The following is a 26688-nucleotide window of genomic DNA, read 5'->3' as shown; positions in this document are numbered from 1 at the left end:
GGAAAAACTGAGCTGGGTGTGGTGGCTCACACCTGTAATCCCAGTACTTTGGGAGGTTGAGGCGGGAAGACTGCTTGAGCCCAGGAGTTAGAGGCCAGACTGGGCAACATAGTGAGACCCCATCTCTAAAAAAAAAAAAAAAGAAAGAAAAAACTGAATCTCTAAAGTTCGTTACTATTTACTAGAGATTAATAGTAGTAGATTTTTAAGTAAAAGGAGTTAAACTTATAATCCTTCCGGGTAAAACTTTTAAGAAGTCTTGGTGAAGGAACAGTACAAATAACAAATAACAGTACAAATAACCCTGGGAACAGAATTGACCTTTCATTAGAAGCTGTCAAGAAGAAAAGGATTATCAAGTCTTACCTGGAGATAGAGCAAAGGCTGGTCTGACAGTAAGAGTGCTGTTGCCTCTGAGTTTCTGATGGACAGAAACAGCATTCAGTAAGGCTTGCAAGTATTTCTCTTGTTCTATGCTACTGGAAGATTCTAAAGAGGAGGTAGGAGCTATAAAAGGAAAATATATTGAATAAAATAAACTGTCTCTGTATTAACAAAACAAGTTATCTCTCTATCTATCTATGCTTATTTTTCTCTATATAGTCTACAAGTTACCACACCCAAATATAGAAACCAGCCCCACTTAGATTGCCAGTATATTAAATGGCTAATCCTCCATTGTAATGCTGGTTTTACCATACCTACTTCTTGATTGACTCATTATCTTTTCAGAAAGAGCCCAGGTCTGGAAAACCAGCACAGGGCTATCCTTCCAAGCATAGATTGGGCTTGAAAGCACAGGGCATAGTTTCTCATTATCCAAGCAACTTAAAATGAAGATTTACAAACAACAACTCCTTGATGATATCCTCCAACCATCCTTACCAGGTTATTGTTTAGGAGTGGGTTCCTTTGACATCCCAGAATGGGTAGAGTTAAGAACTTTCCAATATCAGTAATTTTATTTCAATAATTTGCCACACAGTCCCACCAGGGGACATGAGCCTATAAGGATTTGTACAGGGAAGAGTGGAAGAACATGGGGAGAAGACAGGAGCAACTACTGCCAATCCCTGGTCCGTCTAAATGAGGAGCAAAAAGTATACACAATTGTGAGAGCAATTCTGGGTTGATGGGCATATGAGCCTGGTTTGGGTGAAGCAAAACAGAATCACTGAAATCGGCCCAGACATTTTAAAAGAGGAATAGGGGATGGACTCACTACAAGGACAATCGATATTTCATAAATTTTCTTACAATCTGAATAGAAAATAAATAATTAGCATTATCGTATTTTATCAACTTTAATATGTCATCAATTCTAAGATGCACTGTTAGTTTATTGTCTAAGAATAAACACTGCTTATCAATAAAAAACACTGCCATTTAAACTATGACACTATTCTTTCTGATCACATCAACTGTAAGATGCATTGCAATTTCAAAGATATTAGTTGTCGGCAGGGCGCGGTGGCTCACATCTGTAATCCCATCACTTTGGGAGGCTAAGGCGGGCAGATCACCTGAGGTCAGGAGTTCGAGACCAGCCTGACAAACATGGTGAAACCCCGTCTCTACTAAAAATACAAAAATTAGCCAGGCGTAGTGGTGGGCGCCTGTAATCCCAGCTACTTGGGAGGCTGAGGTGGGAGAATCGCTTTAACCTGGGAGGCGGAGGTTGCAGTGAGCCAAGATCGTGCCATTGCACTCCAGCTTGGGCGACAGAGTGAGACTCCATCTCAAAACAAAAACAAAACAAACAAAAAAACAAAAAACAAACAAAAAAAGATATTAGTTGTGAGTAAAGGTGTGAGTTGAATATGAAATACAGTAAATTTAAATCAAATTAAAAAAAATCAGCAACCAGTGGAATAAGTTTCAATTGTTTTCCAAATAAAAGCTTAGCGATACACTTATCGGTGCTCCTAACATCATTTGCTCATTTTACATAACTTATATACACTTGTGTTCTATTTTATTATTATTTTATTTAATTTTTTTGAGACAGGGTCTCATTCTTTCAGGCTAGAGTGCAGTGGCGCAACTGTGCCTCACTATAGCCTTTATCTCATGGGCTCAAACAATTCTCCCACCTCAGCCTCTGGAATAGCTGGGACTCAGGTGCATGCCACCATGCCCGGCTAATTTTTGTATTTTTTTGTAGATATGGGGTTTTGCCATGTTGCCCAGGCTGGTCTTGAACTCCTGGGCGCAAGCAATCCTCCCATCTTGGCCTTCCAAGTAGCTGGGACTACAGGCATGAGCCATTGCACCTGGCCCCTTCTTATGTTCTAATATATCCACCAGGTGGCTTGGGAGCACACAGTGTTTCACAGGAGAAACAGTAAAAAGTCAATTGCCTTCCATTACACCAATAGTGAGACTCCAAGGCAGGTGGAAGGCTGCCCTCAGTCAACCTAATGATCAAAACATTGGCTGACTTTCAAAAAGCACATGGTTGTACCTGATGAATCAGATTCTGAGTTTACTTCATTTCCAAAGGTGGAAGAACGCAGCCATCCCTAAATTGGATCTGATATCTTAGTGGCCCACTGTTTCATTTTTTTTTTTTTTTTTGAGTATCTATCATGAGGCAGAAGCTATGAGAAACGTCAGCAAAACACAGCTCCTGACTTCAAGACCTCAGACATGGTACTCACAAACAGCCTCAGAATATGGGGCAGCTGTACGTATTATTTCGCTAGCTTCCTAAAAACCTCTTTGCTTGAAAGCCCCTGAAGCAGCATTTGCAGTCATCAGTTTGTGCGTATGACTTGTAAGAATGAGGATGGATATCTCATATCATATGGCACAGAATCTCGTCTTGCCTCTGAAGCTGTTAAATGTATTTGGATGCTTCCCAGAAGAAAAAAGATTGGTATAACCTAGTTTCCATCTGTGGATACTCTGGTTTGCTGGAATGAAAATTGCCTAGGACCAAAGACTTTATTATATTAATTTCTATTAAAATCCAAGTACAGACCAGACATATTAAGATGTCAAATTCAATGTGGAGCCTCACACTACCAAGTATAGTTCTTGTTTAAGCTGTACATGTTGTATGTAGCAAAATGGAAAAGTTCGTGTGTGAGACAAGACTTGATGAAAAGTTTCCATTCCCAGATTTTACTTCCTTTATTTTTAGTAATACCCTTATGTGAACGGGTGGTAATTGTGTTATAGAGAGATGCTTACCGGCCTGAGGGGAGTTTTGAGATTTGAAAAGACCAACGACTCCCTTCCCATGGAATCCTCCAGATCGGAGGAGCAGAGTACCACTTCTTGAGTTCTTCCAACATACAACAGGCAGGCGATTGTGTCGATAGCAGCGAGCTACTCTCGGTAAACTACTGTCCTGTACAGCTTGAGGTACAACTAAAAGGCCAGGATAGCTTCAGAGACATAGAAGGGAGAAGAGAATGATTGGGGGAAGGAGCAGAGGGGAAGAGATGGGGAAAGAAATGAGAGAAGAGGGAGAGAGAGAATATAAGAAATTGAATATTAATATCATAGTAATTTTCTAAGATTCAGAAACATATTAGTTGAAGGGTAAGATATATTTCTTTTCTTTTTTAATTTAATTTTTATTTTTGTAGAGACAGGGTCTCACTTCGTTGTCCAGGCTGGTCTCAAATTTTTGGGCTCAAGCGATCCTCCTTCCTCAGCCTCCCAAAGTGCTGGGATTATGGGCATGAGCCATTGTGCCTGGTCAACATATTTCAAATATGGAACTTAGTTTCAACTCCTGAATTCTTCAGGGATTGAGAAGAAAATCCCTAGATGGTGAAAATAGCTAACTCATCCACTGATCTGTAGTCTTTTTTGGAAAAAGCCCCTTTCACTGATATTGCAGACTTCTGCTGAATAAGTTTAGAAAATAAAAATATTATGTAGAATTCTTTAAAAGGCCTCTGTTGAACTTGCCTGATACATTACTTTTCCACAACTTGAAATAAAGATTGTAAGATTACCGGATTAATGTCAACCTCATGAGAATGACAAGTCAAACTGTCAACAATTCACAGATCACTGAGATGACATCAGAGAATAGAGCATGCCAATATTAGACTGCCTGAGATGGTGAAAGGCTAAAAACCAAAACCAAATTATTTTTGGCATGAGAACAATATGTTCAAATGTCAAATGAGTTTAAATAGTTAATAACACTACATGTTGATACTTACTTCAAAATACTAGCTTATAAAGTTACAGGATATGATGCTGGGAAAATAACATTTAAGAATACATACAGATTAATAAATGCAAGAAGATAGGCAGGTTTCAGAGTCATTTCCCTTTTTAGTTTACTTAGAAATATTACACTAAACAGATTTTGTATTTATAACCTCCTAACTACTAAGCCTATCTTTTTTTTGGTGATATATATATATTTTTTTAGATGCAGTCTTGCTCTGTCACCCAGGCTGGAGTGCATTGGCGTGATCTCGGCTCACTGCAAGCTCCACCTCCCGGGTTCACCATTCTCCTGCCTCAGCCTCCCGAACAGCTGGGACTACAGGCACCTGCCACCACGCCCGGCTATTTTTTTTTATTTTTAGTAGAGACAGGGTTTCACCGTGTTGACCAGGATGGTCTCGATCTCCTGACCTCGTGATCAGCCCGCCCCAGCCTCCCAAAGTGCTGGGATTACAGGCATGAGCCACCACGCCCGGCTGGTGATTTTTAAATTTTGGTAAAATATACCTAACATAAAATTTACCATGTTATCCTTTTTTTGAGACAGAATTTCACTCTGTTGCCCAGGCTGGAGTGCAATGGCGCGATCTCGGCTCACCACAATCTCTGCCTCCAGGGTTCAAGCAATTCTCCTGCCTCAGCCTCCTGAGTAGCTGGGATTACAGGCATGTGCCACCATGCCTGGTTAATTTTGTATTTTCAGCAGAGACGTTTCTCCATGTTGGTCAGGCTGGTCTTGAACTCCCAACCTCAGATGATCCACATGCCTCGGCCTCCTAAAGTGCTGGGATTACAGGCATGAGCCACTGCACCCGGCCCATGGTATCCTTATTTATTTATTCTATTTTTTATTTATTTTTTGAGACAGAGTTTCGCTCTTTATGCCTAGGCTGGAGTGCAGTGGTGCGATCTCGGCTCACCACAACCTCCGCCTCCCGGGTTCAGGCAATTCTCCTGCCTCAGCCTTCCGAGTAGCCGGGATTACAGACATGCGCCACCAAACCCGGCTATTTTTGTATTTTTGGTAGAGATGGGGTTTCTCCATGTTGGTCAGGCTGGTCTCGGACTCCCGACCTTAGGTGCTCCGCCCACCTTGGCCTCCCGAAGTGCTGGGATTCATGCTATCCTTTTTTATGTGTACAAACCAGTGGCATTTAGTACATTCCCAATGTTGTGCAACTACCACCACTATCCATTTCCAGAACTTCTTATCCCTTATCTTGATAAGAACCAGTGCTGAGAGGAGGGAGAGGAAATCTAGTTTATGGTCACATAAATCATAACCTTCAACTACTTTACTGAATGCCAAATTAACTTTCCATACTTAACCAATGATACCTTAGAAGCATTTGGAAAGCCTAGGGCTTTGGTGCTCTAGGAAGTTGTGACCTGAATTTTTCTAATACCACAAACTGATGAAAAGACCAAGCTACAGACATAGTCACTCATGAAGACTGAAAAGGCAGTTCCATGATTAGGACCCTCTATCTCCACCTGAATATCAGTTTTTCCCAACTTGCTTCAAGATACAGTGTGTATTAGATAAGGGAGTAATGTTTAATGGCTCCAGGAGCTACTTCAATAACTGGTAAAGAAGGAGCACACTCCTTCACTCCCTGCCCTTCATCTTCTTGCACTGTGAATGAGCACTACACACAGACCATGCTCTGTTACATACAAGATCTACGACTCTCTCCTGCTTCCTGACGTGGGCTTGCATGACAGCTGGATAGCCCCTAGCGCTGGGGCAAATAGTGTGAAGCCTAAAGACCAATAGAAGCTACTCTCAGTACCAGTCTCATTTCATAATGAAAGATATCAATTTCCCATCCTAACCCACTACTCAGAGCCTTCAGCTCTGGGCTCCACAGTTAACTCTCAAGAGGTAGACTAGGCTTCAGAAGCTGTTGTGGAAACTTTTTAATTCAAGCATAATTCACATACAAGTGCTCAAAATCTAGGTGATATCACTACCACCTAGGTCAAGAAATGGACCACTACAAGCATCCAATATCTAGTATTTCCTCCCAGTCACTATTTCTTCCTCCTTCTTAAAGATTACCACTATCCTGCCTGGCACAGTGGCTTACACCTGTAATCCCAGCACTTGGGAGGCTGAGCTGGGAGGATTGCTTGAGCCTAGGAGTTCGAGACCAGCCTGGGCAACATAGTGAGACCTCTTCTCTACAAAAATAAATAAAGTAAAAAGAAAATTAGCCAGATTTGGTGGCATGCGCCTAGTCCCAGCTACTCAGAAGGCTGAGATGGAAGGATCGCCTGAGCCAGGGAGGTTGAGGCTGCAGTGAATTGGAATCGCATCACTGCACTCCAGCCTGGGAGACAGAGCAAGACCGTGTCTCAAAAAAAAAAAAAAAAAAAAAAAAAGATTACTACTGTCCTGAATGCTAACAATGTGGATGAGTTTCGCTTCTTTTTGAATTCTAGATAAAGGGAATCAACAGAGTTTATTCTTTCATGTTTGGCTTCTTTTACTCAATATTATGTTTATGAGATCCATTCGTGTTATTGTACTCATGTGTAGTTTGTTCATTTTCATTACTGTATAGTATTTCACTGTGTGAGTATAATACCATTTATTTACTCTCTTGTTGATTTTGAGTAGTTTCTAGTTTTTTTAATTATTAAGAATGTTGCCATGAACATTCTTGTAGATGTCTTTTGGGAGCATGTATGTATTTCTGTTAGAAATTCTACTCCACCTAAGAGGAGAATTTCTAGGTAATAGGTTATGAATATGTTCAGTAGATGTTTAAATGTTTAGATAGCATTAGACAACTTTCCAAAGTTATTTAACCAATTTATAGTCCTTTTTACTCTCTTGATGATATCTCCTGATATACAGAAGTTCTAACTGTATTAATTTTTTACTTTATAGATAATGTTTTTCCCATCCCAAGAAATCTTTCCCTATACTTCAAGGTCATGAAGACATTCTCTTATCTTCTAGAAGCTTTATTGTTTTAAGTTTGTTTTAACCTTAATAACAAACCTATTGTTTTATTGTTTTACCCTTTTACATATAGATCTATATGTCAATGGGAATTAACTTTTGTAAATGGCATAAGGTAGAGGTCAAGATTAATTTTTCCCAGCATCCTTTATTGAAAAAAACATCTTCTATCCGCTGCTCTTAAGTGTTATTTTTATCTTAAATCAAGTATCCACATATGTTGGGGTGTTTCTGTTTAATATATTCCCTATTTTGCTCCACTGGTCAATTTGTTCATTCTCGTGTCAATCCTATACTGTCTTAATTACTGTAGCTTTATAAAAAGTCTTGACATCCTATAGTATTATTCTGTAATACTTGGCTACTCTTTGTCTTCTGCATTTTTATGTAACTCTTAGAATTACTTTTTCAGTTTCCATTAACACTTTGCTGAGATTGGGACTCTGTTGATTCTATAGAACAATTTCAGGAAACTTCAGTTTTAGAATATTGAATATTCTAATCTAAGAACCTGAAATATCTACTTATTTAGCTCTTCAATGATCTTCAATATTGTTTTAAGTATTCCATGTAGAGGTCTTGCACAGGTTATTAGATTTATCTAAGTAATGTTTTTTAGTGCTACTGTAAATAGTAGGAATAGTACCAAAACAGCATCACTTTTTGAAAATTTCATTTTGTAATAATGTTTTTAGTATATATATGACTAATTATTGTAAATGACCTTGTACTAGTGACCTTATCAGTGACCCTGTACTAAGTCCACTTAATAATTTTAAAAGTTTATGGGTAGATTCCTTCAGATTTTCTACATGTGCATTTTGGTCATCTGTGAGTAATGGCAGTTTTATTTCTTTCTTTTCAATCTTTATACCTTTTGTTACTTTTCTTGTCTCTCTGCACTACCTAAGTCCTCTACTACAACACTGAATAGAAATGGTGATAATGGGCATCCTTGTCCGGATTTCAGAGAAAAAGCTTTTAATATTTTATTTATTTTTAAGATAAGTAATTTCCTTGTAGGATTTCTAAGACGGAAGATTAAGGAGCTACCCACTGTTCCACTGCAGATGCCTCTGAGGCCTTCGGGGCGCTACTCATGGGGAGCTCATTCTTACTCTATTTTGCTGAGAGCTTTTTTCTAAAAGTCATAAATGTGACAAAAATATAGAATTTACATACATAAATTCACATAAATAAAACTCATAAGTGTACTTTGCATTTCCAAAATGCTTTTCTTTATATAATAAACTTCTTTTTAATTCTGTTAATGTGGTAAATTACACTGACTGATTTTCAGATGTCAAACCAGTACTCTATTCCTATAATAAACTCCATTTGGTCTTAATGAATTACTGTGTGTAAAATAAACCTTTTGTCATTATGAACCATCCTTTCTTATTGCTTTTAAAGTCACTTTGATATTCATATAGTGACAACAACTTTTTTTAAAGTTAGTTTTGTGTGGTATATTTTTTCTATCCTTTTACTTTCTACCTTTTTACATACTTGTATATTAGATTTGTCCCTTAAAAGCAGCAGAAAGCCTTTTTTTTTTTTTTTTTTTTTTTTTGAGACAGAGTGTTGCTCTGTCACCAGGCTGGAGTGCAGTGGCGTGATCTCGGCTCACTGTAACCTTCGCCTCCAGGGTTCAAGTGATTCTCCTGCCTCAGCCTCTCGAGTAGCTGGGACTACAGGTGTGCACCACCATGCCCAGCTAATTTTTGTATTTTTAGTAGATACATGTTGGCCAGGATGGGCTCCATCTCTTGACCTCGTGATCCACCCATCTTGGCCTCTCAAAGTGCTGGGATTACAGGCATGAGCCACTGTGCCCACTTATTATTATTATTATTTTTTAAAGCAAAGCCTGATCTCTTTCTTTGAATTGGAACATTTAGTCAATTAATAATTAATGCAATTATGGATATATTTGAATTTAAATCTACCATCTTAGTACTTGTTATTTATTCCATTTGTTCTATGTCCCCTTTTTTTTTTCCTTTCTTGCCTTCTTTTGGATTATTTTTTATTCCATTTCCTTCCTGCTAAAACTTAATGGATATATATTACTTTTTACCACCATAAATGCTTTATAAACAGTGTTCTAATAAGTAATCTACTAAAATTTTATTTTACTTCTGACAGATTGGAATGATAAATGAGTCTGTTTTCTCAATGGCTGGCATAATTTTGATAGCAAACTTTCCAAACAGCAGGACATCACACCCTAACAACATGACTTATTTTCAGAGAAAATTTAGTTAGAAAGACAGAGAATTCCAGAAAAATTACTGCATACTGAGAGTCCCAATTTTTCAGAACTTCATTCAAAATGTTTATTTGGCCACAATCTCAAAACTATATTCCCAACTTGTTTCTCAAGTTTCATATTAATATTTGTAAACTTAAATTGTCATTTAAAATGACATATCTATCTTTAAGAGCAACAGGGTTGAAACCAACAGTAACATTAAGACAACTTTCTAAAATATGTACAAAGCTTACAATTTACAAAGTGCTTTCACAGCTGTTTAAGCAGGAATTTATAAATGCAAAGAAAACAACTTACCTAGAGATGAAAATGACTAAACTTGTGAATGGTGAAAACGTAATTTTAGAAAATACATACTTACATATAGTAAAGCATGGAATAAGGCTCAAAATATTCGAAAAACAGTGAGAGATGACAAGAACAGGAAAAAGAAAATGTCTCTTTATTTACATCCTTTAAGTAATATTCCCTTGAAAACATTCCAGTTAGACGGCATAAGAAACCCTTGCCTACACCTGGGTCAGCAAATTATAGCCTGTGGGCCACAAATGGCCATGCCCACTCATTTCCTCACTCTCTGTGGCTGCTTTTGCGGCACAGTTGAATAGTTGCAACAAGAGACTCTATGGCTCATAAACTGAAAATATTTACCAACTGACCCTTTATAGAAAGAGTTTGTGGCTCCCCAGCCTACAAAAGACTTTCATGTCTTCTATTGGCCTGGGAAAATCCTGTTCTTCCAGTTATCTTTAGTCATGCTAGAAAAGAAGCAAACTGGGAAGAGAGAGACAAGAGAAATTCATAGAGGGGTGAGTAGTTTACCTTTCACCTTCTTACCTACTGGAGGTACTTTCAGTAAGGTAATTGTTCCAAAAATGCCAATGAGATGCTTGCTCATATCCTGGAAACCCTGTTCTTATTTTCAGGCATTTTTATCTATCTCAGGGCTATGGATGCAAATGGCCTATTAAAGATTCAAATGAGAAGAAAGGAAAGAAGACCTCTTTTTGGAGCCCACTGACACACTTACCTCCGGCAGAGTGAATACATCCTGTTGGAGGCAGTAATTCGAAAATACTCGGGTCTTGAACGGGAAGAGCTGCCACTTATGGTTCCTAAACCTAAACGCTGATAGTCTCTGAAACAAGCCTTTTCCACCAACTGCTCCATTGTAGACTTCTCGGAGGCCTTCAGGGTGGTACTTGTGGGGAGCTCACTCTCATCTGAAACTGGGATGGTAGAGACAGATATTAAAGAAATGATTAGCTCAAAGCACAGGATTAAAAACTTCCTTTTGGGCTGGGCATGGTGGCTCACACCTGTAATCCCAGCACTTTGGGAGGCCGAGGCAGGCGGATCACGAGGTCAGGAGTTCAAGACCAGCCTGACCAACATGGTAAAATCTCATCTCTACTAAAACTACAAAAAATTAGCCTGGCGTGGTGGCAGTCACCTGTAATCCCAGCTACTTGGGAGGCTGAGGCAGGAGAATCACTGGAACCCGGGAGGCGGAGGTTGCAGTGAGCTGAGACTGTGCCACAGCACTGCAGCCTGGGCAACCGAGCAAGACTCTGTCTCAAAAACAAACAAACAAACAAACAAAAAAACCCAAAAAAGTCCCACTTCCTTTTGAAGAAGACCCTTACACCAAGACAGGTTTATATTAGGATGACAAGTATTATGTATATCACAAATTAAATCATATAACTTCTGTGAGGGATCACACTTAAATAAACATAAATTAAAAGTGTAATGAATAGTCAAGAAATAAAATATCAGTAATTCAACTAAAAAATGTCAGGAAAATAATACCTTTAAATAATTTCTAAAAACAATATAATTTTGAATTCATTACCTACACTGTTCTGTTTCACGCAGGCTTGCTTATTGTCAAATTGCAGTGATTTCCATTTAGGACTCTATACAAACACCCAAAGTTTGTCAGAGGCTAACCCATCAGTAAAATTTATCTTTCGTATAATCACTATACAAGCTCATCATCCAGATTTCAGTTTACTTTTCAGACCATAAGCTTTTATTAGAAATTTCTGGATTAACCAGAAGTTCATTAGAGGGAAAAAGAACTGTATTTCCTCAGAGAGGTATAAAGAAGTTACACTTTTTTCCTGGAAATATTTTTGTTAGAGGATGTGGTGTACGTGGGAAACCCCCTCACAGTTTTACAATCACAGGTTACAGAATCCTTTACGATTTTAGATGTGGAAGAATTTACTCAATAATCAAATATTTTAGGGAGGCTTTTTTTTTTAAAAGGACATTCCTAATTGGTACTGCATGTTCTAACTGAAAAAAAAAACAAACAAATTCCATGTTAAAAACTGTCCTAATTTACTTCCTTATTTATTTTGAAAGTAAGAGACATCAAATCAAGCTTTCAAAGTTTTTGAAAATGTACTCAAAGTACTAATGTGCAGGCAAAGCTATGGCCCTCTTTCATTAAAATATATTTTTAAAAAGCAGAAAATCAACAGCTGCGTTTCAATTTGTGAACTTTAATTCGTGTTCAATTTGTGAACTTCACAATGCAATATAATCAGGTATCAATTCTGTGTTGGCCTTTTATTTTCAGAGGAGCAAAGAACATTATGTAATTTTGTCTTTTAGTAGAATAATTATCATAGAATAATAAGTTTTGTTCCATGAAACATAAAAAAATTGAGTTAGAAGAGTCAATAGTGATGGGTAGCAATAATATTTTTATGGCTTGACATACGACTGCGAAAAGATCAGGGTTCCAACAAATGGTTATTTCAGTAATGTAATGGTGGGTATTTTCACTGCCCCCAGAGGCAAGCTTGTATGTACACATTCTCACCCAGGGCATGCATACATACATACAAAACCACATAGGTTCTTTTTTATTTTTATTTTTTGAGGCAGAGTCTTGCTCTGTCCGACCCAGGCTGGAGTGCAGTGGTGCCATCTTGGCTCACTGCAACCTTCTCCTCCCAAGTTCAAGCAATTCTCATGCCTCAGCCCCCTGAGCAGTTGGGACTACAGGTGCATGCCACCATGCCTGGCTTATTTTTAGTAGAGACAGGGTTTCGCCATGTTGGCCAGGCTGGTCTCGAACTCCTGGCCTCAAGTGATCTGCCTGCCTTAGCCTCCCAAAGTGCTGGGATTATAGGCATGAGCCACTGTGCCCAGCCCACATAGGTTCTTTATCCCAGCAACTGAAAATGGAGGCCTCTTAGCCAGTGCTTTCTCTAAAGATGAGGTTTCTTTTTAAAAATGTTGTTGTTAGTAGTAGTAGTTCTTGCATAACCACTTGTGACTGATTCTAAGATCCTGAGGGGAAAAAAAGGGTGTAATGGCATTCTGCCTCCCATTATATCACCTTTTCTGTAGTGCTGATTCCATAGCATATTTGATACTGGGTTAAGAATGGGAAACAGTCACTCAGACATTTTGCTACTAGCTTTCTGCCTCTATTTTTCCCACTCAGAGGTATTGTAGCTGTTCTTTCAAATATTTAGCAAGTATTTTTTCTTATGACCTAAGTGTTCCTTCATCTTAGGTCCCCCATTTTGATTAAGAGCACCAACAATGTTCTTACCAAAAACTGAAATCTTCAACTTGAAATGTTCAGTGTCCTTACCTTAAATTCTTATTCTAGAAGAATAAGATACAGGGGACTACCCTATACCTAAATTTCCCATGCAGTGAGGTTTCCTTCTTTCTTCTTTTAATGAGACCCACATAAAAATGACCAATTAGCTGTATGGATTTAGTAAAGAAGAAGTATAATTTAACAAAATATTACCTGAACAATGGAATACTGGGAAAATATTTTCCCCCCAGTTCTAAGAAGCTGGTAAGTGCTTCCATCTTCTCATGAGATCTAGGTTTTCGTGAATCAAAATTTAAGCGCAACTACATCTTAGTCTCTTATTCATATAAGGAAGTTGAATAATGAAGGAAATTCAAGTTCTCACATACCAGATACATCATCATCTTCATTCCATCCAGGACGATTTACTCTTTCTTCCACAATTGTCCCTGTCTTCTTCTTCAGTAAATATTGCCGTCCAATTGTCATTTTCCCTGCCCTTTTGGCACCTTTCACAATTGTTTTTGAGAAGGTACTACAAGTTATAAAACCAAAAAGAATGTCAACTTAATATAAAAGCACTACTTGTATTGTTGATACCTACTTAGCTCAAATTGTTTCTTTTCCTTTCCCACAGCCACTACTGGTCCAGACTTTTGTTAAGCCTCTCCTTCTTTAGGTTATTTTTAATACGGCAGTAGACTAATTTCCCATAAAACATCATTGTCATCAGGACACTGTCTTAGGCAAAACGTGCAGGAAAACGTAAAGTGAGACGCAAACTACTTATCACCCCAAATCTAAACTCCTTGGTTTGGCTTTTTTGGGAGGACTGCCCTGAACCCACTCTGGTTATCCCCATGCCACTGTCCCTACCACAGTTCCCACAAAGCATGCTTGTTGGAGTCCTCCTACATGGAAAGCTAGCCTGCCTGCTTCTCTACTTACTCAAACTCTCTTTCTACCAACTCCCAAGACTTTCTCTGAGATCATATGACCTTCATAGTTGGCAACACATTTGCTTATTTCTTAACTGTTTTAAGTGTGTATATGTGATGTCCTGACTCTAATTAGCTGTAAACCTTAAGAAGCATAGAAAAATAATATAATTCTCCTTTTTTGAGAGGATAAAAATAAATCAGAAACTTGAGTATCCTTTTGAGAATCAGCTTTAATTAAAGGGAAATTAAGATGTAAATCATTTGGAACTAAAAGTACTTTATTTATTTAAACAATTTACCCCTTCTTGCTGACAGAAAATCTAGGCAATCCAGAGAATTAAACAGAGAACCTATTTCCTGACTAATCAGTTGGAGGTGAAGATTCTGAAGACTGTTCTTGATTATATTCTTCTCTATCACAAAGAACTCTTCTGGTGTTTTCCTGCCATTCAGTAAAAAGTGATAAGGCTTCTTTTATGGTCAGTTTCACCAGACTCCGTCTTTAGTTATTTGCAATGTAAACCTGAAGGTTATGAAACAAGTTTGAGATAACTGCTGGGAAGCATAAAATACTGATATTTGCTAAATTAAACCTATTGTAAGTCACTTGTATAACTTTTATTTTTATTTTTAAATTTTTATTAGTGGGCTTTCTGGCAAAAAATGGAAAGCCCGCTAGACAAATTCCAAAAGAGCTGTAACACCAGGTATAACTTAAACTCTATGGGAGTTTTGAAATTTTTTCCCAGCTAAAGCTATATCTTTTGTTTCATATACCCAGGCAACTCTTAAAATTTTCAAATTGCTATATCTCTGTTGCAGCTGATACAACAGGCTTGATACAGGTATACATTTCTGAAACTAATATAAATATACATGTTTCTGATAGTTTGTAAATATAAAATATCACACAAAGCTTTGTCTCTTCCATTGAAGGCTGAGATAACAAACATCATAGGCTCCTCTGCAACCCTATGGTGCTAAGACAAGATGCTTGGTCCACTGCTGTAAATCCCTAGGAACTTGGTCATGCTTCAGCATACCATACCTGGATATTTCTGGTCTCCTTTGCTTACCAGGTAATACAGGTGGCTAGCTGTGCAACTGAGAAATAATATACTGTCTGAAACCTCAAATCTTCTATAATCCCCAATCTACCCTTCTTTCAGGCAAAAGGAAAGGCCTCTTTTCCAAAGTCTGTAAAGCTCTCCCTAGTATTATAATTTTTACTGGCAGATGCCCACATTCTACATGGTTAACAATGAATGAAATTTTAGCCCTTATATTTTATCACTGATGGAAGATAACTTAAAACAATTGTTATTTTGTAATAACTGAAGTTTAAAACTTTCAACATAAATTTCTAAAAACTTTCTAGAAAATAAGGGTTCATACTAAAGAAATATGACAACCAAATGCAATGCCTGATCCTGGATTAGATCCTGGACCAGGAATAAAAAAGTTTAGGTTCTAAACTAAAAAAGGATCATTAACACAATGTGAATATAGACTCTGGGTTAGGTAAAAGTTTTATATTAATTAAATTTTCCGGTATTGATTACTGTGCTTATGTAAGATAATGTTGGGCAAGGGGAGAGAGGGCATTAGGACAAATACCTAATGCATGCGGGGCTTAAAACCTAGATGACGGGTTGATGGGTGTAGCAAACCACGATGGCACATGTATACCTATGTAACAAACCTGTGTGTTCTGCACATGTATTCCAGAACTTAAAGTATAATAAATAAATTTAAAAAATAAAACAAATAAAAAGATAATGTCTTTGTTCTTAGGAAATATATTTAAGGATAAATACATTACTTAACGTATTTATGTGATGTACTTAAGGATAAAGGGACATCTTATATCTAACTCAAATGGCTCAAAAAAAAAATACGTGTATATATAAGAGAGAGAATGATAAACAAATGGACCAAAGTAGAAACTATTGGTGAATCTGGGTAAAATATATACAGAAATTCTTTGTACTACTGTTACGAATTTTCTGTAAGTTTGGAAGGTTCAAAAGAGTTATGTAAAACAGAAAATAAAGCCTCCTGTTTCTAGATAAAAGCAAATCTGTCCACTGGGCCTGGATATTAATAAAAGCTGAAGGAATTGGTCAAAAGCATTTAGAAAGTGATCAATACGGAAAAAAGAGAAAATAGAATTTCACATTCTAAAAAAGGATTGTGAGCAATGGACATGACAGTCAAAGCCTCTGATAGCTTTTAGTGTTTGAAACTTGCTACATTTATCAATGCTGCTGTTCTATAACTTTATGATCTTGGCCCCATGGGCTTGACAGAAACAGAACAGTGAATGAAAAGAGCAATTGCTTACACCTGGACACAAAGGATAGGTCACTCCTTTTGCAATCAATTATGGGAGGGCTGAAATTAACAGACTCGTCTTTCTTCTTACCGAAAAGAAGTGTTCTTTTCCTTCTGTTTTGGTAAAATTATTTGTGGGGTAGTCTGTCCAGCAGCAAAAGCAAAGGTGCTGAAAATGGACTGAGGATAACGGAACTTCATCAGCTGTTTCTTAAAGATCTCTACTACTTCTGGACTGACTTCTTCATCAAATGCTACCTTAATCAACTAGAAGCAAAAGAGATTAAACACAAAAGCAGCATTAAGGATTTCCAGGCAACTTTCCCCCAAACAACAGAATATAATAACACAAAATGGCAAGACTGGAGGTTGAAGGGACTTTGGATAACATGCACACAATTTTTAAATTTTTAAAAATAAAAGGCTCAAAAAGGTTTACTTGCCATAAATGGCTAGTTGGCAAGGAAAATCATGTATCTTCAAGTCAGTTTCTTTAAGATTATTTCTTCTACAATGGGATAGGGAATTGTACTAGCAAACATGCCCTTCTCATTTCTCAACTGGTTGGTTCCAGATAGAGAGTTTGGCCTAATAAGGACTCTTCCTACCCAGATACAACAAATGTAGGAAGAAAAAAAATCCATTTGACTAGAATCCTAATCAGTACAGCTAGGCAATATTCAAGTGTGGAGTTCTTTGGAAGTTGGAACAGTGAGGAAATCCTTAGGCAGCCAATGTTTTCAGGTGATGAGAGGTCTGGAGCCTAAAGATCAGCAGCCTTACATTTCACACAATTAGCACAGAAGCCAATAGGAGAGATCCTTGACTAGAAGGTATGAGGCAAGAACTGAAATCTGAAAAGTGATGAAGAATAAGAAAAGCAAAATATTACAAACTGAGAATTTAAAAAAAGGAAAAACTAAGAAAAGGTCACTTCTTCCAGGGTCTGGTTTGCATCAGTAATTCTACAAAGTTCTGACATAGTCATAAACCCCTGGGAAACCTCTTGCTTTATCAGGGGTATGCAACTAGTACCAATAGAACTTTAGCCCTAGCTATACTTTTTCTCTCTCCACAGAACAGCCACAGGGCGTTTCCTTCAAAACAGATGCCAAGACAACTGCTTTTTATCTAAAGGCTTCATCAAACAGGTACTGAGGTATAACTTGGGAAAGAATAAGAACCAATTGTATGTGTCTAAGTTTCTAAGATCACTCATTATTGAGTATCTGTTGGTACTCTGAGTTCACTAAGGGGCTCCAGGGATTAAATCCAATACCATTCATCAGTTTACTGAGTTGATGATTACCCTCTCAGAGCCTATGATCTTCCCCATTCTCATCCTCGTAACTTCTGAGCACATGACCACAGAAAATGGCCACAATATCATTTGACTTTTGAAAATTTTTGAATAGTAAAACAATGGCTTCCTTTTTTAATACCTGAAAAGATGCTGATGTGATCTGCAGTCCTTCTTGCATGTTCTGCTGTAGTTGGTTCTGCATTGTAATCTTCTTCTCCTTGGTGATGGAGGCAATGGGAAAGCTCCGCACAACTGTCTGCTCACCCACTGTAAACAGACAGGACACAGCTTTAGCAACAACACTTTATAGCTCGCTTCTAGAGTGTCTACTGCTCACTTCATCAGTCACAGCTGGAGAAATGTATTTGAAGAGGACACTGCCCAGGGATGCAGTGAAAGAAAGTGCCCTTCACTCCAGGAAAGGATTATGTCTCAGGAGCGGCAAGTGCTTACATTTCACACAATTAGCATAGGAGGCAATAGAAGGGATCCTTGACCAGAAGGAATGAAGCAAGAACTGGAATTCTTGGAAATCTGAGAAGTTAGAGACAAGTGACTTGCCACTCCTGAGACAGAATCCTTTCCTGGAGTGAAGAAACTGTCACAGCCTGACTGCCTTCATTCTTTCTATCTCCCCAACCTACTGTGTGCCACACAAGATCACCTGGTTCAAGGCAATTTTATAGGAAGGGAGGTTTTGTACAAAAAAAAAAAAAAAGTACTCCTCAAGTATTGAAAAGACATCCAAGATATTTAATGTAAGGATGAAGCAAAAGAGAACACGTTTTTAAAGTTTGTTTCCATATATGGTAAAAGGTGTTTTACTATATATGTGTGACTTTGGAAAACAAGCCTGGACTTAGGCGCAAGATTTTTAGGAGTTTATTAAAGCAAACATGGGAAAATATAAATAATTATTTATCAAGTACCTGAGGTTACGAAGATGAGAGTCTAGAAAAAAGTAGCACACTCAAGACCTCCCTTGAAGAGCTTCCAATTTCCCGTGGGAGGAGAGTCACATGCAGAATATAATAATATGTGGTTAGCTCTTACGTTTGAGGGAACAGACTACAGGGATTTAAATATTTCAGAGAAGGATCTCTGCATGCTAGATGGATAGAAAATGATTTCTGGGAGAAGTGAGGGAGAAGCTGAGCTTTAAAGGAAGTGTAGAATCTGGATTTGCAGAAGGGAAAGGAAGAGCATTTTAGGCAGTGGTAGAGGAACATAACAGGAGTGGCAATGAACAAGGCCTCCCAGCTAGTAAGCCAGGGTGGGGAGGAGGTGGGGAGATGTGAACTAGGTTCATCTTATTTAATAGCCCATACATTTCTTCATTTATTATAATCAGAATCCTAATTCCCTGGATCTATCAACCTGTAATCTAGAAAAATTCTGACTATCTTTTTACATCAAGCTCATATCCAGAGGCTAAGCAAAGTCAGGATGTACATAGGATTTAAGTTCTAGGATGTATTTAACACCTACATTTATATAACATGTAAAATTATAATATTTAGATGTGTCATTAAAGGAGAAATTTTAAATTAGAAATTTAAAAGGAAATAAAAATATTTTCTTTGACAAAAATAATTTTCCTAAGTGAAATTAATCCAAAATTTGAAAGGAAAAAGCCAGAGAATATGAGATTTCACACTAAGCATGACTTTAAAATAAATTACAGCAATTTAAATGACCATGTAAGTATCACATGTTTATGTGTCCAAAATGTATGTTTATGGCCATTAATCTCACAAAAGTCCTACTATAAAAAATGGTAAGTACTGTATGGTTTCTTTTAAAAGTACGTTTACTTTCAAATACAATTTGTGTACAGCAATATGAAGGAGTGGGCTAAGACATTTTTTCTCCTTTTCACTTTTTCAAAATAAGCAGAACTATTCTTACAAATTCATCTTTTCTTATTTAATTTTACGAACTTGTTGCACATTATATGGTAAGCAGTCTTTTATGACTGATATACTAAATCATCTTGATTCTATTCAACCTAGGGATAATGCAACTGTTAAGATTTAAAAGAGAATACATTTTATATATCTGAATTCAATTGTCCAACAAATGAGTAGCACATAGTGCATACTCATCAAATGCTACTAAATACATAATTTCAGAGGAGAAAGGCACTTTAGTGACCATTTAGCCCAATGGTTCTCAATCACAATCACTTGTGCGGCTAAAGAAATACACAGATACCTGGGTCTCCCTATTTCTACTGCTTCAGATTCTAATTCAATTGTTTGAGGGTTGGGCCCAGAAACTGGTATTTTTTTTTAAAGATTCCCAGATAATTCAAATATGTAGTCAACGTTAAGAACCACTGAATTATCACCAAAGAAAGCCCAATCTCCCAATTTTATAAAAGAGGAAAATAAAGTACAGAAATGTTAAGTGACTTAAGTCACTGAGCTCTGACTTGGAGTCCTATTGTTTTGCCCAAAAGTCTTACTTATGTGCTTTTCCTATCAACAAGAGCATTTTACATACAGACTATAGTGACTTTAAGAAGATAATGTAGATTACTTCTGGTAGGGCATGCTATTCCTTTCTAATATAGAAGGCTGTACTGAATAGTAGAAAATAGAAATAGAAGTTATAGGAGTTTGGCAAGTAGAAGAGAAGTTGTCTGCCAAAAGGGAAGTGGGGTTAATTGGAATGGAATAAGAGGGAAGTGGGATTGGTGCTGGACAACCTTGTGATGGTTAGCATATCCTTCCACAAAAAGGTTCAAGTATCTGCAAGACCTTAGTTTTACAGTTAACTGTAGGACTCAGAAAGCGGAGACAAACCAGCAAGGAATATATTCAGCAGTTAGAGTGAATATCTCTAGTAAGTTATAATACTCTGCCCCATGAAATTATGATCATTTCAGCAAACGAACCCTTGATTTATTGTTTAGAAGACAACCCTTTGTTCTTCAGGTAAAAAACTATGACCCAAATTATCATTAGCTCTGTTCATCTAAAGTATTTCACCAAAATACCTGTGTGACAAAAAGCTTACTTTGGATTTAAAATGATCTGCAAATCACTGTGCACAGATGGGATCGAAACCTCATGTACCACACAGATATCCATGTTCTGATGGCATATTGAGTCATACCTAACTGATCATGGGGGGTTCCTCTGAAGAGAATTCTGTATGTGGTGAGGAACAAGGCTCCTTCTGCTGGCAGGAGCTGAGGGCCTCCAAGAAGACCTCCAGTAGCTTCTTCTCTTCCATCAGGATCCAGTAAGACTCGAAGACCCTCACAGACAATTTCCTCTCCTGGCAGCAGAGCAGGTCTAAGAATCTTGGGCTTACAACAGAAAAAGATTGATTGACTGATTGACAAATTGATTGATTTTTGGAGACAGGGTCATGCTCTGTTGCCCAGCCTAGAATACAGTAGTGCAATCATAGTTCACTGCAGCATCAAACTCCTGGGCTCAAAAGATCCTCTGACCTCAGCCTCCTGAGTAGCTGAGACTACAGGCATGCACCACTATGCCTGGCTGATTTTTAAATTTTTTTGTACAGACGGGATCCTGCTACATTGCCCAGGCTGGTCTCAAACTCCTGGCCTCAAGCAATACTCCTGCCCCAGCCTCCCAAAGTGCTAGGATTACAGGCATGAGCCACCATACCTGGCTAGAGAAAGTATTGTAAACACAACTTTTGTGGAGTTTCTAATACTCAGACCATGGTGATCTTTTCAATTATAGACCTAAAAATCTTAAGCCAGACTTCCCAGATAGTCACATGAGAAAGCTGATTTGGTAAGAGGCAGAACTGAAGTTTATACATCCAAATGTGGGAGGATTCTTTGCAGAACTGTCTAAAAGTAAAATCAGTGGGAAACAACTCAAATATCTGAAATATTCATTCAATGAAACATTCTGTAACCTTTAAAATATGACATAGATCTATATGTGTTAACATGGAAAAATATTCAGAAGGCCTGGTGCGGTGGCTCATGCCTGTAAACCCAGCACTTTGGGAGGCCAAGGCAGGTGGATCACTTGAGATCAGGAGTTCGAGACCAGCCTGGCCAACATGGTGAAACCCTGCCTCTACTAAAAATACAAAAATTAGCTGGGTGTGGTGGCATGTGCCTATAATCCCAGCTACTCATGAGGCTGAGGCAGGAGAATTGCTTGAACCTGGGAGGGGGAGGTTGCAGTGAGCCAAGATCGTGCCACTGCACTCCAGTCTGGGTGACAAAGCAAGACTCCATCTCGGGGGAAAAAAAAAAAAATCCAGAATACATTGATAAGTTAAAAAAGCAAGTTAGAAACCAGTATGTACATTATAATCTCATTTCTGGAAAAAGAAAAGGAATTGTAAGACTGTGAACTAAACTATTAAAGGCAATGGTATCATAGTTAAGGGTGGAGGTGGAGGTAGTATAAGGAGGACTACAAGGGACTTTCACTTTGTACAATGTGTATTTCTTTTATGCTCAAATTTATACAAAAAACATTATTACTTTTGATATTATTTGGACATTATTATTTCTGTTTTTGAAAAAAAAAATACGGAGGAGCTTTTATCAAGACCTGTCCTTATTGGCCACGTAATGAACATTTACACAACTCAGGAAATTCTGACTCCGTAACCACATAATACATTCCTCTGAAGAGTTTAGGGCTAGGAAAAAAAACCTCTCCTGAATGTCTAATATGCTTATTTTTTACTAAGCAATAAAAACTAATCAGCAGTATTCTTTTTGTTGGCTCTAGTGACTTTAGAGCTAAATGTAAAGCCAAAGTATAATAATCAGTATGTCTCAGGTTTCTGTTAGAATTATATTCCTACCTATCTGGCTTCTGCTCGCTCCTATGAATGAATGAATGAATGAATGAATGAATGAATGAATGAAATGAATTTACTTATTTATTTATTTATTTGTTTATGAGACTGGGTCTTGCTCTGTCACCCAGACTGGAGTGCAATGACATGATCTCAGTTCACTGCAGCCTCAACCTCTTGGCCTCAAGTGATCCTCCCACCTCGGCCTCCTGAGTATCTGGAACTACAGATAACACTACCATAGTTGGCTAACTTTTAAATTATTTTTTGAAGAGATGGGGTTTCATCATGTTGCCCAGGCTGGTCTCAAACTCCTGGCTCAAGTCATCTGCCTGCCTCGGACTATCAAAGTGTTGGGATTATAGGCTTGAGCCATGGCTCCTGGCCTCAATTTGTTTTTGTTCTATTATAAAGTTCTGTTATATAGGCAACAGGGTCCTGAACCATAGTCTACTGGCACCAGACTACAAAGTACTCATCTGAGAGCCTTGTTAAAATACAAATTCCCAGATATGTCCTGAGGTACTCCGATTCAGGAGGGTGGGGTTGGGTCCAGGACTCTGAATTTTTAATAGACTTTCCAGCTGTTTGGGATGTATAGTCAGATTCAGAAACCTGGGTTTTTTATGATAATTGCCTTAAATCCTTTTTTAGGGGTGGGGGAGGGGGAGAAAATAGGCACAAAATAAAATCTTGGGTTGGGCTTAGAGGTTAGAAATGTTCCTAATTTATGCCCTGCCTATAAAAGTAGACTCAATGAGAGGTTATTATCGCTCCTTTGTTGAATCCAAGAAAAGATTCTGTTCCTATTTCAGTATCCTTTTTATAAGGTTCTATATGACAAACTCCTCTGAAAGTTTAACATATCATTAAAACTGGAGCTAGTGTCTGTAAAAGGTTAGGCGAACACACTTTCCTGGCACACAGCAGTCTATCGTTTGTTTTTAAGAAGAGAGGCTATACCCTGAAAGCATGTAGTCTGGAATTACTACCTTCTGAATAGGTGGAAGTCTTCTGCTTTCTCGATGTACTGCTTCCAGGGTCTCAATGTGCATAGCTACAATTCCTAGGATGAGTCAGAGTATTCAAAATGAAAGAACACAGACAAGCAGAATAAAAATAAATTCTGGATATTTTAGAATTAAAAGTTAATTAAAGTTTACTGGTTCCTCAAAAAAGTTAAAGAGAATTACCATTATGACCCAGCAGTTCCACTTCTACATACATACCCCAAAGAAATGAAAGTAAGGACTCAAATAGATACTTGTATGTGGATATTCATGTATTATTATTTATAATAGCTAAAAGGGAAGGAGAAACAACTCAAATGTCCATCAACAGATGAATGGATAAAATGTGGGACAGCTATACCATGGAAAATTACTCAGCCATAAAAAGGAATGAAATTCTGATACATGCCACAACACGTATGAACCTTAAAAACATTATGCTAAGTGAAATAAACCAAACCCGAAAGTACAAATAGCATCTAAGTCCACTTATGTGAAATATCTAGAACAGGCACTTTATAGAGACAGAAAATACATTAGAAGCTACCAGGGGCTGCAGGATGGGGAAACAGGAGTTATTGCTTAATGGGTAGAGTGTTTGGGGTAATAAAAAAGTTTTAGAAATAGATAATAGTGATGGCTGCACAACATTGTAAATGTAATTAATGCCACTGAATTGTACACTTAGATTGTTTTATGTTATATATGTATTTTACAACAACTTAAAAACATTTTAAAAACTAATCAGAAAATAAATAAATAGCATGGCTGAACTATATGGAAGACACGTATTGCCAGGTTTTATGCTGAAACTCAATAATCTCCAATATTCTGATTCTCTAATATCTGCAAAATGATTACCTGGTATCATGCAATGAAGGCTCTTGATGTGATCCTGAGTAACTCCACTCTCTGTACAAACTTTGTCAATAAATCGGGTAATGAATCGTACAACAGAATTGGCAATGTCATTATTCTCTGAATCTTCAAACCCACTCTCTGTATCATAGCTCTCAGCTACACTTCCTGCAATACTAAGACAGTCAAGGAAAGAAATCATGGTCAGTACTCAAATGCAACAAATGACTACTATATAGTAGTCAATTTACATAGCAATTGAAATATGATCAAAGAGATGTCTACTCAAGTAGAAGGCTCACTTAACTCCATGGCTCCTTGGTAAGTCATGGTGATAAAACACAACGTTCTACTTGTCTACATTTGGAAACTACTGTCAGGCATTATCCTTTGCACCCAGATTTGTTTCTGTAAGGAATACCTTTTGTCACTCTCCCAAAAGGAACCCAGGAACCACAGAAAATAAAGCAAAACAGGATTCTCTCGTTTATTATGGACTACCTGGGCCTTCTAAAGCAACCTGTCCTCCCAAGTTAATTATTACATAGAGACCAAGTAATATGGCTATCTTTGGCAATTTGGCAACTGAGGAACATGTTTCCTGGTAGGCAAAGTAAGAGAATTTTTCTCAGCAACAGGCATAGTCTTCGGTATGTAAGGACCAAACTGTCCTATGAACCTTTCTCTTGCCAGGATTTATCACTCTTTGAGTAAACTGCAACCCATTTGGGTTTTAGTTTCAGTGGTATGAGAAGTCACTGGAGGGTAGAGACACGGAAGGCATGGTTGAGGATATGACTATAAGGTTGAGGAAAAGGAGGGCTGAGAAAAAAGCAGTCACTTTTGCAAGAAGGTGCTCACTAATTTCTCTGGAATGATTTCTGTAAATTGCTTTGGCAGACAGTAACTAAAGGGCTGGATCAGTAATGGGTGAGACACTTGGAAAAATTAGGTCATAAAAAAGAAGAGAGTGTGGGAAGTGGTTAAGAATAGTAGGATGAAGTGAATCTTTTAGAGAGAAAAGCTGAAAAAGTCCAAAGGTGAGGAAAAAATGGTTAACTTTTGAAATATGTCAATATGTTAATAATAAAATATGTTAAAATTTGAGCAGTATTTGCTCAAAATGTTTAATATTATCTGTCAAGCCAAGACTGGTCCCAAGAAGAGTAGGAGGAGGGTCTGTGTGTTCACATTTTGGTACCTGTTTGTGACAATGCTGTTGCTTCCGCTCTCCCAGTCACCTGGTGCTGATGTTCTTAGGAGCTTGTTTTTACTTGTGTCAAGTGGAACTAGCAGGTTCACCATGAGGTTTGCAAAGTGAATGGCCTGACTAAAGACAGTGCTTTCCTCATGTTGCACTAGCTCTTGCTGAGTTAACTTGCTCAGGGTAGGCCAAAGGCGTAGTTGCTCAGCTGCCAGGTCCATTGCTGTCTTCTCCTGATATTGGTTATCAGGAAGCTTATCCTAAAAAATAAAGCAACACAATCCAAAAGAGAACCATCACTTCAGGTGAGCTTAAAAAACATAGATGTTTTAAATAACTATTCTATTAAATGCTTACATCAGCAAAAATGAAAACATAAACAAAACATAACAACCACAAAACAAAACCTAGTCTTCTTTCCCAGATCCAACAGGCCTTGAGTGGAACTATGTGACAAACCTCAGGAAGCAGCAGCAAAGCACCTTATAGCTTGTGAAGAGCTGGTATGCCTATGGTCTCACTTGTACTTAACCTAGGGCTGGCTCCGGGATAGACGTCTTTAGAATGGCTGGCAAAGCAGCAGTGACATGTGTTTGCTCCATGAATTCTTTCGAGATGTGTCAATATTAACATTACAGCTGCTTAAAAAATTATCGAAAGCACCCCCAAAGCCCAATAAATTTCTGAAGTATAATGATAATCAGCCTTTAAGGCTGCTTTAAATTCAATTCATGAGGATAATTTCTAACACTTATTATTACTGCATGCCAGGTACTCTTCAATGCACTTTATATATTAGACACTAAAATCTCATAATAATCATATCCATTTTACCAGTGAGGAAATAAGGCACAGTGAAGTAACATGACTTGACCCAAACCAGAGAGCTAGTAAATGATATTTTAAACTTTCAGAGTATTTAAAACTACTCTTTCAAATTAAAAACAATTTCCTTGATTTTAACATATTTTCTGATATTTTTCATAAAAATATTTTATGCTGATGAAACAGAGAGAAACATATAGAATATTCCTAGAAGAAGACCTAGATTTATTACTGGCATTTTTAAAAAATAGAACTACTAAATTTTACATTTATTTTGGAGTCAATTAACTTTAATTTGACATTCCTCCAGGAAAGTTAGTTGCATAGAGAAGTATGCCTGTTATTTTAGGTTTGTTCTTTTTTTTTTTTTTTTTTTTTTTTGTTTTGTGA

General features: G+C 37.6%; 1 protein-coding gene and 1 non-coding gene across 2 annotated transcripts in view; both read right to left on the bottom strand.

Annotated features, from left to right (window-relative positions):
• SBF2 (SET binding factor 2) overlaps positions 1-26688 on the bottom strand; it is a 523750-nt gene that overhangs the window by 51680 nt on the left and 445382 nt on the right. The window contains exons 19-28 of the mRNA XM_025356625.1: positions 25471-25733; positions 24273-24445; positions 23394-23467; positions 20713-20908; positions 17732-17859; positions 16381-16556; positions 13404-13549; positions 10474-10672; positions 3196-3392; positions 367-507 (exon numbers count right to left, since the gene is read on the bottom strand). Coding sequence (XP_025212410.1) covers positions 367-507; positions 3196-3392; positions 10474-10672; positions 13404-13549; positions 16381-16556; positions 17732-17859; positions 20713-20908; positions 23394-23467; positions 24273-24445; positions 25471-25733 — 1693 coding nt within the window. The remainder of the gene's footprint in view (positions 1-366; positions 508-3195; positions 3393-10473; positions 10673-13403; positions 13550-16380; positions 16557-17731; positions 17860-20712; positions 20909-23393; positions 23468-24272; positions 24446-25470; positions 25734-26688) is intronic.
• On the bottom strand, positions 14600-14661 carry LOC112607453. The gene has a single exon (XR_003115799.1). It is a non-coding gene; the product is annotated as a U7 small nuclear RNA (small nuclear RNA).

The sequence above is a fragment of the Theropithecus gelada genome, chromosome 14 (genome assembly GCF_003255815.1).
Source record: "Theropithecus gelada isolate Dixy chromosome 14, Tgel_1.0, whole genome shotgun sequence".
Taxonomy (NCBI): Eukaryota; Metazoa; Chordata; class Mammalia; order Primates; family Cercopithecidae; genus Theropithecus; species Theropithecus gelada.
The sequence above is the reverse complement of the archived record's forward strand: the minus strand, read 5'-3'. Positions and strand labels throughout refer to the sequence as shown.